Source organism: Alligator sinensis, unplaced genomic scaffold, assembly GCF_000455745.1.
Source record: "Alligator sinensis unplaced genomic scaffold, ASM45574v1 scaffold1086_3, whole genome shotgun sequence".
Taxonomy (NCBI): Eukaryota; Metazoa; Chordata; order Crocodylia; family Alligatoridae; genus Alligator; species Alligator sinensis.
Window position 1 is genome coordinate 2,783,563 of NW_005841975.1, and position 12,632 is coordinate 2,796,194.

The window sequence follows — 12,632 nt, forward strand, 5'->3', positions numbered from 1 at the left end:
ATAACAGTGGTAGCTCTGGGTTTGGTTTGTATCCATTAGGGTTGCCAGCTGTGGTCGCCCTGAGAACTAGAAGGCCCATCGGACTTGTGAAGTTAGCGAAAGCACTGATGCTCAGAACATCAAGGAGCTGCAGCATAACTATCCAAAGTATCTCTCTGCCGTTACTAGCAGAGATGCATTCCAGTAATACTCTCAGTGCTGTCCCTGCTCTAGCAAGTAGCACCAGTTCCCATAGCACCTATGTATAATTGCCCAGAGATGTTATTCTCCCTTCTATTCTGATAGCTGTGGCCTGGTGACCTTAGTCCTGTATCCACCAGATATTGGCAGCCTTAGAGACATTATTTGTTCACCTAGTCTAAGAGCAGCAATAAGCAAAGATACTTCTGACCCTTTACAAAGTACAGTTTTGAACAGAGAGGGCCCATTTGTAAAGTGCATCGTCCCTGACTGCCCGTGGAATTTCACTGTCCTGGGAAACAGCAGTCTGCGAAATCTGCTCTATGGTCCGATGCTTCTGGAATGCCGGAAGAGCTGCACTTTGCTTGTGCAGAAGATAGAGGGTGTCAGAGTCACAGATAATAAAATACCATTAGTCTTCTAAGCAAATCCACTCAAGCGAAGAAAAGCCATCAAGCATGTACGTGCATGTCCTCTGTGACCGTGCAGTCACATCCTGACATGCTTCCCAACCAGAAGAAAAATATCCACTAATGCACTGGCTCATTTTCCTCCTTTTCGCAGAGTGTACCTGTTCTGCAATGGGCTATGCAGTGGTGGGTCTGCATTTCCTGGCTTTGATACCACTTTCTGTGGAAAGTTTCCTAGCTATTTTATTTTTTACTTCTGCACTGGCTAAGTATGCATGGTAGCTACTGGAGTTATATATCAAAGCAGTGGTTTTCAACCTGTGGTCCGTGGTCCCCTGGGGGTCCACAGACTGTCTCTTAGGGGTCCACAAAAGATGACTATGATCAATCAAAAGTATGTGAATACCCACACTTACAATTCAAAGGGGTCTGCACCTCCATTCAGAATTTCCAAAGGGGTCTGCAAATGAAAAAAGGTTGAAAACCACTGTATCAGAGCAAAGATACCTAGACTAGTTTATCAGGATATTACATTGTTCACAAAACCCAGGTCGGTTTTCAATCATCAGTACTTTTTCTCTGCAGTAGTGCCTCAGGTATCACTGCAATTTAAAAAACCTGAGAACTCGTGCAATGGAGATTTCTTTTCCACAAGACTGTTTTAATTTTTTCAAGGCCATGCCCTAATAGGATTAAGACACTCGAGAGCAGTATGAACCTGTGTCTTGTGTGTGGAGGTAAAAGGCTGTATGTTTACACTGTGCCGCATCGTACTGGTACGCATGATAGCTCTCTGTTTTTTTCAGAGAGCATCCTTCATAGAAATGTGCACAAAGCGCTGTATGGGAGAGGTAGAAGAGAGAGGGAGAGAAGATACTTTGACGATGGGCAGAGAGATGCATGAAGGTAGAAGGGGAAAAAAGCTGAGATGTAAGATTTAAGCTGATGCAGATATTGGTTGCCATGGAGGTAGACTGCAAAAACATTAGGTTCTCATGGGTTTGCTAATGCTACAGCATCAGCAGTGGGCCAAGAATGGGCAATTAATGCCTATACAGGTGTCTGGCCAGCACAGTGGAAAGATGCAATGATTCAGCATATCCCCATGTTAGCTTCTGTTTGTGGGGGTGTCTGTGGGGATCCCGAGGGAATTCAAGCTTCTCTAGTAATGTGGTGGTGCTACCTGTCCTTCCACAGGCAAATCCCATGAAGGGAGAGTGTGTGTTCCCTAGATGGTGCAGGCAGAACTTCCTTGCATTCCCCACTGCAGTCTGACCCAGAGGCAAGTCAGGGCAGTAGAGTGCATGCTTTGTAAGATGCCTAGTGATGGACATACCCAAGATGGGGGAAGCAGACCCAAAGGTCCCTAGAGACAGCCGTACCTGGTGCTGGTACAGTGTTGTTCGTGCAACTGGCCTGGGATGGGTTTGCTTTTTCAGGGTTGAATGACAGCCCTTCAAGGCTGCATTGGCTCAGACCAGTTCACAGCTGTGTACAAAGGCTCCATCGCAAGATCAATACTGTTAGTGCTGGATTCTCTGATTCCTGCTCTGAGTCCCAGTGGGAGTGCATCATGCAGCATTATCTGCTGTTTCAAGGAACAATGTTAGCCAGGGAAAGACATTCCCAGCAATCAGCCCACAGCCTTAGGAGAGTGACAGAGCTCAAATAGCTTTGCAGGGCTACAGAGGTGCATGCTAGGAGTTGTTCTCAGTAGGCTCCAGGCAAACCAGGTTGGATCAGAAAACAGAGCCTGAGAATCATCTACCTACTCAAACTGAGTAAACCTGAATTCAGATATGTCACCAGCCTGTTGTGGGGGGTCTGCCTGAGCCCCTGGTTCCATGCAGAAGTAGCCAAAATGTCCCTAAAAAGGATCCTGCAGTTGCACGCAGTAGTATTGCAACTGTAATTGCAATGTATTGTCACTATGGGTATGCTTCTTCATACCCGTGTATAGCACAGATTCATATAACTGAAACATGATATATGGCTGAGAATAATTACCGGTTGAGTATAAATTAGGTAATGAACCTAGATGCTCAGGGAATATATTAAGGCCACCAGAAGGAATCATAAGTAATTTAGTAGTGTAGCTAACCCCTTGCATAATATGAATCAGTGATGGTGATCATGTATCGAAAAGCAAGTCACATTTTAATTACACTGCTAGTATGGTGAAACTACATTTTAATTATACTTTTCTTTAGAATGGTGGAAGGACCAGATAACTATGGGCCTTGGCACATGACTTGGTTAACTTCCCCAACCCCATGTAAAATTACCCCTGAAAGAATCGAGTAGAGCAGTACTGGTGTTTAAGTTATACAGTTATGTGTCCTCTGTCTGCAGAGCACCATTTTCTAAAAGCAGACGAGCAATCTGCTCCTGAACCACCTTGTAGCAAGGTCCAGTACTAGCACCTGCTGTGTATAGCTACCCCAAGATACCTGCATTCCTGTCTGTTCCCGATCCTCATGCACAAAACTGATCAAAGTTACACTGGTGTAAATATGTTGCTTGTCCAGGCCCCATGAAAGAGATCACTCTTTTTCATCACATTTTTGACTCACACTAAGGCCCTGACCCTGTATTGAACTGCAGGCAGACAAACATTACCCTGTACTGAGCCAGTGAGAGTCTATCTAGTCTCAGCTGGTTGTACAGTTAAGGGCTAAACTTTTAGGTCTTGGCACTTCAGTTCATCTAATGCAAGCTGTAGATTGGAAAGGATTAGCTAAGATTGGGGAAACTTGCATACATTGAGCTGCTTCTTTTTGGAACCAACCCTGTAGAGATCCACTCAGTGCATGACCTTCTCCGCAAAGCAGTAAGAGGCTAAAGCAAACTGTGTGGTGGCTTTTCCGCATGTCTCCTGCTGGGGCAGGCCTGAATCAGAGCTTCCCTTTAATTCCTGGTCACTGTTACTTCTGAATTGCTTCTCAGCATGCTGTTGGAGGCTGACTGTGGGGGGACGTTTGCAGTGCAAACTACTACATCTGCCGCACAGAGGTAAACAGAAAACTTCCCCTCGCAGCCATGCTAGGCTCACGCAGATACCATGGTTCTCATTAAGCCACAGCCATAATCCCCTTTCTCCAATTACTGAATGAACAAAAAGAAAAGCATCAGCGTAGCGGTTCCTCCAGCTGGGTGGCTAATGGCTCTACTCCAATTAAGATTTATTTATTGCAGAGAACTTCACTGTTTTAAAATTAAACACAATAATAATGACTCCCCCAGGGCTGAGTGTGCAGTGGGGGGAGAACACAGCAAATAAGTCCTTAGTGAACTGCACAGGGAGGGAGCATTTTCCAAATGATGACAGCTCACATCAAGATGCCGTTGTGCCCATATGGTATCATCAACGCTCTCCCTGACCTAGAGGCACCAAAGTCACAGCCGGGGACAGCTCCTAGTTAATATTTGCAGAGCACTGAGAAGATAATAAATGCGACCTAACTGCTATTTATCACCCGCAGTAGCGTGAGGCACTCCATGAGGAAGCTCTTCAAGCTATCCATAAACATCCTTGTGTAGAGGAGGGAAAATTTAAAATACCCTTGCTACATTATAAATTCTAATCCCTAAATCAGGGGAGTGCTCAGCTTCAAAAGACTCATTGATTTCAGTGGTTTCTGTGGCTGCCAGTTCAAAAGACGCATTCGCCCTCGGCAGGAAGGAGTTAGCAGCATCAAACTGAACTCTGTGTACCTAAAAAAACCCCAACTATATGGTTGTGCTTTCATTTAATAGATTACACAGGGCTGCCTTAGTGGAGTCATAGAGTTATATCTAGTCTGCGCTGTTATATGAAGGTGAGTCCATACGAGATGTCAGTTTGGGTGGCAGCGAGGCTATGGCACAGATGGCAGAGTTGCACAGGCGATAGGCTGGTTAGGTGCTGGAAGGAAAAGAGGAATTCATAGTGCCGCCTGACACCAGTTACAGATCCGGGAGGGGAAGGGCAGATGGGAACTGAGGCCGGAGGTCAGAGGAGACCACGCTGGACTGGAGTGTACGTCTCATCCCAGAGACATGCTGCTGCCAAGAGTGTCTCTGGCATTTCAAAGTTGTGCTCTTTGGCCTCCTTTCTGCTGAGTCCCAGCCAGGCCCATGGTCGGCTCCTAATGCAGAAGGCCGGCCCTGGAAATGAACCATCCACAGATGCCCTTCTTGTATTTGCACATATTTCTGAGGGGAGTTAAGTCCAAGCCCCTTGATCAGGCTTGGTTTTCAGGGTCATTGAAGGGAGGGCTCAGCTTTGCAGTGGAAAATTCACAGGAGGTAATCAAGATCCTGTAGGAAGAAATGTGCTTCACTCTAAACTACACAGTGCTGGTGGCTGGTTTCTTCTCTACCAAAGCACTGGCCGGGGAGCCCAGAAGAGAAGCTCCTATTGAAGTGCAAGGGGCAGGGGCCTGAGCTCAGGCTAGGAGCCGGGACCTCACTCAGGTCCCGGCTCCTAGCCCGATTCCTAGGCTGCTTGGCAGTCAGCAGTGCCAGGACTCGACCTCCAGCCCAAAGCAGCAAGAGGCAGCGGAGGTGGGGTAGTGCCTGCTTTGCCGCAGTCAAGGGACTTCTCCATGGGCCAGGATGGTGCCTATTGGGTGTGAGCATAGATTGCAAGAAGCTGAAAAAAGCTCTGAGCATCCTAAACCAAGTGGAGTTCCAGAGCCAAAGGCGCCCCTGGCACCAGAAAGGCTGGAGGCCTCATGCTGGTGCTGCAAGCAAAGCTGAGCAGACCCTGCCACCTGGACGCTGCTAAGGCCCATCCCTGCGTGGGCTCCCAAGGCAGGTCCACCAAGGCCTCCAGTCCCCAGTGCTGACAGCAAAGTTTGTGAGGTGCCACATGCGGAGGGACCACTCCTGCTTGAGAGGCCAGGTCCCGCAGCCACAGAAAATAATCACTCCTGATGGCAGGACCTCTCCTATTACCACGGCAGCAAAACCTGCCTCCCGGGGAAACTGCATGAGATCCTGTGATGAGGTGCAAAGCTAATTAGCATTCCCACAGCAGAGCACCTTTGCTGATCAATTCAGCCCAGCATTCACTGTGGCTACTGCCAGCTGGGATTTCCTCCCACTCATGGCCAGGAGACCCAGTGTGACCCTGAGCTGAGCCCCAACAAACTCGGGGCTGACTCTCTCCGTGAACCAGGGCAGGATTCTCTGCCTAATTAACGCTATTAAGGAGACCTGTACGGGCAGACCTCCACCAGGAGCTGTGAAATTTTCCACCCCAGTTCTCAGATAGAGCTGGTTGTAATATTTTTTTTAATGGATTTTGCTGCTTCATGGAAGACAGGAATGGGTTAGTGTTGATCAGGAGGGCTTGCTTGAACTCTGTGGTCTTAGGGAGAGGAGAGACCCCAGTTAGACAACAGGACCCTTTTTTGATCCAAATGAAAGTAAAGACATGTTGATGCAATTCCCGTCATGAAATTGTTCAGGAAGTTTTGGTTTCACTCCCATGCATTTAGTAACGGGGAATAAGGCACTGCAGTGCCTCCCGCTTAATTGCTGCTTTTTGCCCTCAAATCCCTGGTGTGTGCTGGACTGAAGGCAGCTATCACATGCTGTGGAGGGACACAAGCTGGCTCTGTGAGACCGCATCTTGGTGCCATTAGGGCTGAGTGGGGAGGCCAGGGCAGGCCTTGATCCTCAACACACCCATCAGCTGAACAACTCCTGCCTGCCTGCACCAGCAGGTGCACTGTCACACAGGAGGCATCACTTTTCCCAAGTCATTACTTTTTCATGCATTTATCCGGGCGCGTGTTTGAAGTGACGGCTCTCGGAGCGGGCTGTGTATTTTAATGCATGCCTGGGTTCAGCCCTTTGTTCCGGGAAGCTTGTAAATTATTAACTCAGCGGCGTTTAGCGCCAGGCCAGCTGGAATTCCTGTGCATCTCTTTAGAGGCAAAGCAGCACGCGTGAGGAGGGAGGGCTGTGGTTGTCTTCTCTCTGGTTGACAGTAGCTTGAAGGACAGGATAACAGCCCCATAACAGGAGGATGGGGGAGTGGGTCTGCAACCACTGGCAGCTCCGAGACAAGCTTTGCAGATAACAGACAGTGAGAGCTACTTTGGCTCCTTCACTGGAAGGGAGCGAGCTCAGTGTGTCGGCAGTGACTTCCGCTTTGCTCCTTTGGGAGCACCTCAGCCAGACCTCTGATCACAAATGCAGTCCTTGTACTGAGCGAACAAGCACACAAAAAGCCCTTCTCCCAGTGACAGAAGCGGTCCCTTTAGTTCTGGCCCCTTCCCAGTAGCAAGTGTTTCTGGGATCTAATCCACTTTCTGGCTGCAAACTGCGCCTTTCCCAGCTCACTGCTCTCTGCTCACTCCCCTGGGGTTTTAACTGCTAATGGGACATGCCCTCATTAGCTGACTACTGTAGTTGGGCTTCTACAATGAAGCTGTTTGCTCCCTCTTCAGAGGGCCAGACTGCCCTGTTACACCCCACCCCTCATCCACAGGCCAGACCCAATGGCTCTGCAGGCCAGATCTAGCCTTTGGGCCATAGGTTGCTGACCCCTGCCCTACAGCAAAGCTTCCCATACAGCTGTTACAGATGTTCTATCTCCATAACACCCTCCAAAGCCAGGCCCTTCGAAGGACACAGTGGCAAAAACTCAGAGGAGGGGGTTACCTTTCCTCCCCACTGTTGTGAGCCTCAAGGATTCAATAACCATGAGACTAGACTTCAGAAAAACATGGAGCCCTCTTTAAAAATTCACTACATTTAAGAAAAGGTCAATAGCAAGGGGGCTCTTTAGTTGCTTTCTGGCTATTTTTAAGTTCTCTTTGCAACTTGCAGAGCTAGAAATGGACTCGCTAAACTGCAAGTTGAGATTCCAGAAGAATCAGATGAGTTGAGAACCTACTGGTTTTAGTAAAACACTGAAGGGCATGACTTTTACAATAATTGGCACAGCTGATAATGATTGCATCACAGCCTGCTTCAGGACAACAGCTTCTCCCAGCTGGCAAAAGTAACCATCAGTCCCCACACAGCACCCTCTCTCCCCACAAGCCATATTACCTCACCCAGTAGGACCTGCCATTGGAGTGACACAAAGGATTCTCTTTTGGTGGAGCTAAGAATCTCCTCTGTGGACATGGGAAATGAGAAACAGTGGATTTAGCTTTAGGTGTGCTGCATGGTAACACAGAGCACATCTACACCTGCACTTTAATGCACATTAGCCTATTTTAATGCGCATTAAAGCATCACAAAAATGTGCATTTGCTAATGCGCATTTAAATAGGCTAATGTGCTAGTACCTCACGATGGAGGTACTAAATTTAATGTGCATTAGCAAAAGCACATTAATGAACATTTAGCTGTGACCACAGTGTGTCCTTTCATTGGATCACCACAGATCATGGCATTTTGAGCTCATTCCTTAAAGGATGATAGTCCTCAAATGATAATGAGTTCTGCTTGCTCCTAACCACAGATCAGACCTATCAGTGAGCCTGTGTTACAAGCCTTTCAAAACGGAGCGAGGTATTGATAGAAAGATCTCAGGTTGAACAGTTCAGTCTCTTCAGTCAGTGGGGTAACATAAATCAAGCTACCATATGCTTGAAACAAATACTGTACAGGAAATAATTGTTGATCATTCTCAGGCTTCATATAAAAGGCAGTCTCCTGCTTAGCAATAGGGGTAACTTGAGGAGTACTTACCATCTGATCAGATTGGTCAGTGCCAGACAGACTAGAGTTTCTTGTCTTTGTCCACTTACACTAGCTAGAGCTGAGAAGTCCCATTTTCAGGAAGTTCTGGTTTAAAGGTTTGAGAAAAATGCATTTATGAGTATGACCAAGGTAAACTCATGACTAACACTTTCTATGCAAAGGAAATAGCAGCTTAACTAGCTGTGTAATGAGTAAAGTGCTTGCATCTTAATGCAGTAGTTATTCACTTGGGCTGTATCCTTGCAGGTTCTGGATGAGAAGAAGACTGGCCTAGTACTGAAACCATGACGTACAACTGTGGTTCTGTATGTGTGTGCACACAACTGTGAACCCACCAATGTCCCCAGGGCTCTGTGTGTCATGGGAGAAGGGAAGAACCACTTAGTCTGCTTCCAAATGGGTGAACAGGTTCACTTGCCTTTCCCCTCAAAAGACATGGGTTCAGATGCAGATTTAGGTCATGTGTGAAGTACACCTGGTGCTTTCATCCTAGAAAGCATCTGGGCACGATGCAAACCCAGCACATGGCCCGTCAACCTTGGCCGTGTCTGCTGAGACACACAGGAGCTGCTCTGATGCACCTGGGCAAAAATGCTGGAGTACCATAGACTGCGGAGGAAGTGCTGTAGAGGTAGACTGGGGACACAGGCAACATCAACCATGTTTGATTCCAATCCTTTTTTTTTTTTTTTTTTTTTTTTTTTACAAACACTAAAATTAATTACAACCTATCTGAGACTAAACAGTGGTAACGTCCCCAGAGGCTCAGTATACGCAGGCTTACCTTCTACCAACAAGTGATCTTCCTTAACTATCTTTTTCCTCTGCTTCATCAGTGATTGACATCAAGTTGGACAAACCACAAGATCCTCCAGCCAGTGAAGGCGGGTGTTCTTGCTAATACAGAGCGCAGAATTGGTCAGCTTCATTTGACACCACACGCTTGTTGTGTTGCTTCCTATTGGTTAGCTTCCTAAAGAAAAACAAATTGAGTTATCAGATGGAGGAGGATTTTTTTTCTCTGTCTCTGGGGAGGGGGGGGGGGGGGGGGAGGCAACATTCAGATCACATCACTTTTAACCACTGTTACTTAAACTTAATTTTTTTCTTTTTTTCGGTTGTAATATATTGTACTTTATTAAAATTGCCAAAAGAAATGTTCAAAACATAAAGAGGAAAGTTTAAATCACATGTATACAATTTTTTGCCAGGTGAAATGTAGTAACGTGGGAGGTTTTTTTTTTAAGAAGTTTGGGCTTCTGTTTTTGTATATTTGTAAACTTACAGAAAAAGCCCCTTCCCAAATAATAGAGTCTGATTAGTTTCAACATTTGGCATCCAACGTGGGACGTTGCATGTAGTAAACTAGTCCCTGATTGATTAAACAAGATGCTAACTATACAGTAACAGATTTGATGATAGGACAACAAAGCATGCTGCAAATAAAACAAGTGTGTGATGCGATATCTCTATCTATATATCCATATATAGATTTGAAGAGATATAAACGGGGAAATCAATGATAGTGGGCAGTATAATACACTTAGTTTCATGCATTAGGGGTGACTATACAACTCCCAAATGGTGAGACAGAGTGTATGGACATCTCACTAGCATGTATTGCACAGTATTATACCATACCAGAGGGGTATCTGCAGAACTACTACTACAGGAATACAGTACATGTTTTTAAGACTCTTCCGTTGCTAATGTTGTATGGTATAGTTCTTGAAGTATCATTTGCTGGTGGTTTTTATTTATCTCACTGGTATAGTATAAAGTATAATACACACACACACACACACACACACACACACACACATGCATACACTATAGTGTATATATGAAACACGACATTGCTGTCACTTTAAAAATATGGCTGGCCCATGGGATGATGTGATAGCCTCCATTCTCTGCAGGGCCTACTGCTGTTAACAGCAGTCGCCATTTGGCATTTGCCATCAAGTCAGAGCCAGCAAACATTTGGTACTTTAAAAAATAAATCCTTTATACTAGGCTAGCAACTATCTGAGCATGGGTGCATTTGGACATCTTTCTGTGCTGGGGAGGATTTGATTTTTAAAGGTCTCAAATGATGGTTAGAAACAAGCTTCAACCCAAAATGATGGCCAATGGTTGGATCACTGTAAAACCATAAAGCTTCTGTAGTGGGGCCACCACACTTTTCAGCTGACTGTATGATACATGATGGTTGATCTTCATTATGGAACTAGTCTGCATATGTGAAGGAAATAAGGTGGTGGATGAATGAGGACTCGTGTGTCCTGAAAAGGGAAAGTGATTTTGGTAACAAAGACCAGATGGATCATACATTTCATTTTGGTCCAGATGTGGGCGTGTGTGTGTGTGCGTGCATGTTTTATGACACTATAAAACATACATTTATACACACCTGCACACGGTGTAGATTTTTGGTTCTCCCACTGTCATGACATGAAACTGCTTTAGACAACAGTTGTGGAAAATGAAAAATTGCTGCAATGTGTGGAAATAGGAGGTTCTCATTATTGTCGAATAACTTGTGATTTGTTGTCATCAATAAAAATAACACATAGGTGTGTGTTAAACTAGAAAAAAGTGCACATGGAAATATCTCCACATCCAATTCATATGTGTATGTGAGTGTGTGTAGACACATGCTCGGTGTACATACACGCATACAACAAAAGTGGTTGTTGAGAGATTGCCTGTTACCTCACAGTAATTTAAAACCAATTCAGTGTCACCTAGGTTACAGTGTATTGTCTTATTTGTAGTACAGTACTCAGCCTGAGTGACAGGATACTTTGCAGTGATCTCCACTGTGTGTTAACTTAATGAATGTACTGATTTTTGCATTAATGAAGTAGCTTTTCTTGTGTGACATTCCTGTAGAAAACTAAAACCCACATGTACACACACTTGCGGGCACACAACCTGGAGAACTTTTCGCCTTTATTTTCAATCAGTAGCCTTAGAGAAGTGATAGCCACGCTTCAATATAAGATTCACATGTCTCCACGTGGCCTGCAGACAGACCTGAACATGAGGTGTTTGTATAATTTCCTTTCCCTCCTCCACCTCTTCCCATGTTGCTTGCTTGAGTGATTGTCCTCCTTGGATACAAGTCCGTTTTCTGGCCTTGCCCTTCTTCTGCTCTCCCTGTTGTATCACTTCCCAAAGCAGGGCTCTCACATCCCATAAGCTTTATTTTTCCTCCACCTCATGCCATGTCTCATTCCTCTTGTAATAACCAAATCTTCCTTGTTGCCATTGTACTTCCCGGTCCACTCCATCTTCTGTCCTTATTCAGAACAGAGTCTTGTATTAGCACGTCCACAGGTCTGACGCTATTTGAGGCCGATTCAGTATTTGTATGTAAGAGGGCAAGTTGCATGGGACCTTATTAAAGTAGAAGGACACTAGACACTTTAGGATGCCCTGTTGCAAAATGGGAAATCCGAGGGGCGAATCTGATCTAATGACAAGCTCTGGGATTTTACTTGTCTAGCATCTCTAGAACATCAGAGAGCACTTGGCAAACAGATGAAATAGAAAAAAAAAGCTTTAGAGAAAATCAATGCTAACCAAATCCTGTTTAAGAGGTTGTCTAAATCTGATTAGCAACTCGTCCTTTTTGGCTATTCATCTCAGTGCCAAGAGGAAAAAAGTATGCATTTAATCCCAGAGAAGCGATCATAGACCAACATTTTTCAGCCTAATTAGTATGACCCCTGGAAGAAAGGCTAAGGTCAGGATTGGCTCCAAGATTACATGCTTCAGAAACAAGAGAAAATAACCACCACCAGAGGAAACAAGTTGGGTGGAGAGACAGGACCTGCCTTGGTGGATCCCACAAAGAACAGAATTTCCTTGTCAATCTTCCTGAGTCTTAGTGTCAGAATGAAGACTATGCGAGGCGATGCAGAGGAGTGGATGACTGTAGAAACTTATCCTGTCACTGCAACCCCAAGTCACTGGTCCCTCCTATGGATCTTCTGAATGGCAGCAATGAGCCATTGCACTGAATCACAGTCACGGTGCTTTAAGGGTTTGGATCGCACTGGCAGGTGCGGGCTCCAGGTGGAGCAGACCCCTGAACAGACCCTTTGGCAGCAGAGAACAAAGGTGACAGGCACAACAGAGGGCTGACTCCTGCCTTGCCCGTCAGGGGCCTATGAGGTACAAGGCATAGCTTGCAAAGGAGCAGAAACCCCACCAGGAAGCCTGTCCCATTCTTGGAGCTCTGATATGTTCCCCCCTCCCTTATCCCCCATCTCAGGAATAAAGGAGAATGTGGCACCAACTGAGAGGAAGTTGGGGACACTCCTATCC

The 12,632-nt window shown here is 45.8% G+C and overlaps 1 protein-coding gene across 1 annotated transcript in view; it reads left to right on the forward strand.

Annotated features, from left to right (window-relative positions):
- Positions 1-9,323, forward strand: part of RAB6B (RAB6B, member RAS oncogene family) — a 46,982-nt gene extending 37,659 nt beyond the window's left edge. The window contains exon 8 of the mRNA XM_014518685.2: positions 9,134-9,323. Coding sequence (XP_014374171.1) covers positions 9,134-9,198 — 65 coding nt within the window. The 3' untranslated portion in view covers positions 9,199-9,323. The remainder of the gene's footprint in view (positions 1-9,133) is intronic.
- Positions 9,324-12,632: the final 3,309 nt, after the last annotated feature.